Source organism: Rhincodon typus, chromosome 26 (assembly GCF_021869965.1).
Source record: "Rhincodon typus isolate 14 chromosome 26, sRhiTyp1.1, whole genome shotgun sequence".
NCBI lineage: Eukaryota > Metazoa > Chordata > Chondrichthyes > Orectolobiformes > Rhincodontidae > Rhincodon > Rhincodon typus.
Genome location: NC_063357.1, coordinates 2,754,300 through 2,758,733, shown reverse-complemented (window position 1 = coordinate 2,758,733; position 4,434 = coordinate 2,754,300). Strand labels below are relative to the sequence as shown.

Below are 4,434 nucleotides of genomic sequence, written 5' to 3'. Positions count from 1 at the left end.
CTACTATCTCTCCTTCTCCTTTAATTTCTCTCACTTTCGTCTGGTCAGATGGGTGGCCCCAGCTATCCCTGTCTCTTTGTGGGGTACACAAAACATTCCTTGTTCTAATCCTACTCAGGTTCCTCCTAGTAAATCTTTCTGCAGTACATCAATGACATCATCAGTGCTGCTTCCCTCTCTCATCGGAATCGGAAAAATTGATCAATTTTGCTTCCAATTTCCACCCTGCTCTCACCTTCACCTAGTCCATCTGGCTCCTCCATTCCCTTCCTAAACATATGTTTCCATTTCTGGGGATAGGCTGGCCACCGAAATTCACTACAAACCCACCAACCTCACCAGTTACCTTGATTACACATCCTCACACCCTGCCTTCTGTTAAGATTCCCTCCCATTCTCCCAGCTTCTCCATCACGTCTGTTCTGATGATGCCAACGTCTGCAGCCTCAGAAACGTTCATCTTCTTCCTCAACTGAGGACTCCCGAGCACTGCAGTTGATAGGGCCCTCATCCGGGTCTGACCCATCTCTCGCACTTCTCCCCCTGCTCTTCCCTCCCACAACAGTGATAAGGTCACCCCTGTCCTCACCTACCACACCACCTCCACATCCAAAGAATCATTAGCTGCCATTTCTGCCACCAAACTCATATTTCCCTCCCTTGGCAGCCTTCTGCAAGGACTGTTCCCTCCAGGACACATTGGTCCATTCCTCTTCTCCATACCCTCACTGCACCTTTCTATGCATTCTCAGAAGGTGTGACACCTGCCTGTTTACTTCCTCCCTCCTCACTAACCAAAACCACAGAAACACCTTCCAGATGAAGCAGTGCTTTACCTGTGCTTCACTCAATCTAGTCTACTGTATTTGTTGCTCACTATGGGGTCTCCTCTACACCTGGGGGGGGAAAGAAACGCTGACTGGGTGACCACTTTGCAGAACATGTAAATTCTATCTGCAAAAATGACCCTGAGCTTCCTGTTGCCTGCCACTTCAATTCAACACCATGTTCCCTGTCTCTGACACCTCTGTCTCAGGCTTTCAGCAAAGCTCAGCACAAGTTGGAAGACCAATATCTCCTTTTCCATTTGGGAAATTTTGCGGCCTTCAGGACTTAGTGGTCAGTTCAGTAACGTTAGAGCCTGAGCACCTTCCTCCTTTACCTTTACCCACCCCCATACCCCAGGCCTTGTTATCATAACCCATTTTCAGTCATTAACAGTCTGCATTAACAGCTTTATTCTCTTTCCCCAGCTCATCATTACCTGTTATATTGGCTGCCCAACTCTCTCCCTGGGTTCCAACTCCACCTATCATTTCCAATTTTCCCTCCCCATCTTCAGCATCTATACCACCTTTTCCTAGCTACAGTCAGTTCTGAAGGAGGGTCGCTGGACCTGAAACGTTAACTCTGCTTTCTCTCCTCAGATGCTGCCAGACCTGTCGAGTTTCTCCAGAGTTTCTTCTGTTTTCGTTACAAAGAGAACTGCTTTAGGTTGAATTCAAGTTGGCTACAGGAGTGGTTTGGACACCCCTACTTCAAAGGGACATATGGCAAGGGAACTGTAACACTCTGACCTTTGCCCGTGCTAATGCTATACATGTGACTGCTTGATGCAGAAATGCGAGCACCTACTTTATAAGCAGAACTTACGACATGTGCTTTCATTACTGAACAACACTGTGAATCCAGCCAGTCCCTGATTATAGCAACAGCTTCTATCCCACATGGATACTGACCACATGGTTCTTTCTGGCGACAATGATGTTCTGTAGAATTCGGAGTTCCCCACTTGGTCCTTCTTCCCACAGTTCAGTGCTCTGAAAGAGTAAGAGGCAGTTAATGTGTCTGTTGTTAAGATTTTGCCATTGTCTCCCATGCTCAGCTCTAGCACTTGTCCCAGCTTCTCCACCATGTCTGTTCTGATGATGCTAACTTCTGCAGCCTCAGAAATGTTCACCTTCTTCCTCAACTGAGGATTCCCTAGCACCACGGTTGATAGGGCCCTCATCCGGGTCTGACATCTCTCGCACTTCTCCTCCTGCTCTTCCCTCCCACAACAGTGATAGGGTCACCCCTGTCCTCACCTACCACCCCACCTCCACATCCAAAGAATCATTAGCTGCCATTTCTGCCACCACCACCAAACTCATATTTTCCTGATTTACATTTAACTCTCCCATGGAAACAGCTCATAAGATTTATCCAAGATACCTGTTTCCACGCTGACCCCAGGTTTGAAGGCATCACAACCAAGACGAGGTCAGCATCATCCACTCAGATAAGACGAGGTGGTGAGAGGTAGTGTTGGGGCAAGGGGACCAGGGGTATGCAACTGACAAAAATAAAATTCTGCCACGTGAATGAATTTGCCTGAACCGCTTTAAAGAGAGATATTCAGATACCCAGCGTTGGTATCAAGCACTTTCAGGTCAACTTTAGCATCCTCATACTCATGAAAACAACTTCCTAACACAACAGTGGACAATATCTCATCTCCCTTGGTGAGTGCGATCATTAGCACCAAAAAGGTATACACTCACGCTGGGATCCAAAAAAAACAGAGGGATAGATCAGCAGAAATATCGTTCAAAACTTCACAAACAGCGAGCCATTCAGGAATGCACTAACAGCGTAACAGCAAACATGGTAGCCAAGCTCTCTCTCATAACTGTGAGATGACCAACCAATGTATCTGATCAGTGGGGGGAATGTTGGCCAAAACACCAAAATCTCCTTCGATGGGGCCAAGGAATCGTAGTCATCCACCTGAAGAGACAGACGGAGCCTTGTCTAAATGACTCAGCGTTGATTGAGAGTGCTTAAACTCACTTCAGTACCACTGCCCAGAGGTCATCAGATTCAAACCAGAGAGGCCAGAAAAGAACCAGTATTTTACCCAGTGCAGCCCAACCACTCACAATTACCTGAACGATGTTGTATGGCACCTCTTGAGGCAGGTATTCCAATAACCGCTCTCGGATCAGGTTACAGCAGATTTCCTGGGGTGACTGGTCAGTGAGGACAGCACTGTGATAATCCCAGGATCCTGGCCTGGCCTTTGATATCAGGTACCGCTGAACACAGGAAAAAGATCATGGCATAGGATTTCAAGATTTTATTGAGATTGTAAAAACACACATTCTTGAACCTATTGACACTTTGCTTCAATGACCTTCCCCAGTTCCTCCAACAGCTCCTACTGGAACCTGCTAATTTTGTTTATATTAATAACATTTGATAAATGCCTTAGGACTTCTATGGATACTAAAAATGCCACATAAATGTAATAATCCCTGAAGCACTTATTAGCATCCCCTATACACCCTGAATGGATTTTCAAATGGATTCACTTTTAAAGTTCTGAACTCACCAGCAAAGGAATGAGGAAACAGATGGTCTTTAACTATCCTACTGACTCCTTTAATCATTTCGAAAACGTCAATTAAATCATCCATCAATCTACTGTATTTTAAGGTCACTAAACTCCCTTTCTGCAGTCTGTCCTTCTAATTTAATCTTTTGAGTCCAGGTATCATTCTGGTAATCTGTGCTGCATCACTCGAAGACCATCATATCCTATATCTGAGAGACAGTGCCAGGACTGAACGCAGTTACACCAAATGTTTTCTAACCAAAGTTTTGTTTAACTCGAATAATAAATTAACCCCTTCACATTGCTGATCTTCTGGGAACTAAAGGCCAATATTTCATTAGCTTTTCAATTATGCTTTGGACCCATCATGCCACTGACCAATTGGAAATGGTTTCGCTCACCTGCAGAGTTTCCATTTCCTCTCCGTTGACAGCTGAAAGCATAAACACTTCTTTGAAGTGAGGCCACCCTTGCTGATTCTTCAAACCCCCCAAATTCCTGCACGGGTCAATTAACTGCTGCTCCTGCTTGGTCTCTGGACTCGCTGATTGTTGCGTGTTGCCATCACTGCCAGAGGTTCGGTCAACAGATATGCCTGCCCGACGCAATTCGGGGTTTCTCTGCGAACAGGCAGTAAGGGTTCTCTTACGCATTATAGACGCGTTATCCATGGTCCCAGATTCAACTGCTGTCTGACCATCATTCCCATACTCTTTCTTCCCAGTTCTGCCTTTTCCAGTCAGTGCACTCTGCTGCGGCAGACAATTGAACTTGGATTTTATTTTCAGTTTCTTATTGTTCACTACTCCCTCAGTCAGCCTGGCTGTCAACTCCAGGAGGAGGCCTTTATTCTTTAATCGGTCCACCTAGCACCAACCAACAAACAGTGAGACAGGGTCAATGGCCTTTTTTTTTGTGTGTTCTATTGTGCTAATTCCATTTAATGAACACCTCTACATTGAGATAACAAGGTGTAGAGCTGGATGAACACAGCAGGCCAAGCAGCATCAGAGGAGCAGGAAAGCTGACGTTTCGGGCCTAGACTCTTCTTCAGAAAT

At 45.7% G+C, this 4,434-nt stretch overlaps 1 protein-coding gene across 1 annotated transcript in view; it reads right to left on the bottom strand.

The window, feature by feature from the left end:
- Positions 1 to 4,434, bottom strand: part of eral1 (Era-like 12S mitochondrial rRNA chaperone 1) — a 14,124-nt gene that overhangs the window by 3,336 nt on the left and 6,354 nt on the right. The window contains exons 8-10 of the mRNA XM_020512101.2: positions 3,778 to 4,242; positions 2,928 to 3,077; positions 1,740 to 1,820 (exon numbers count right to left, since the gene is read on the bottom strand). Coding sequence (XP_020367690.2) covers positions 1,740 to 1,820; positions 2,928 to 3,077; positions 3,778 to 4,242 — 696 coding nt within the window. The remainder of the gene's footprint in view (positions 1 to 1,739; positions 1,821 to 2,927; positions 3,078 to 3,777; positions 4,243 to 4,434) is intronic.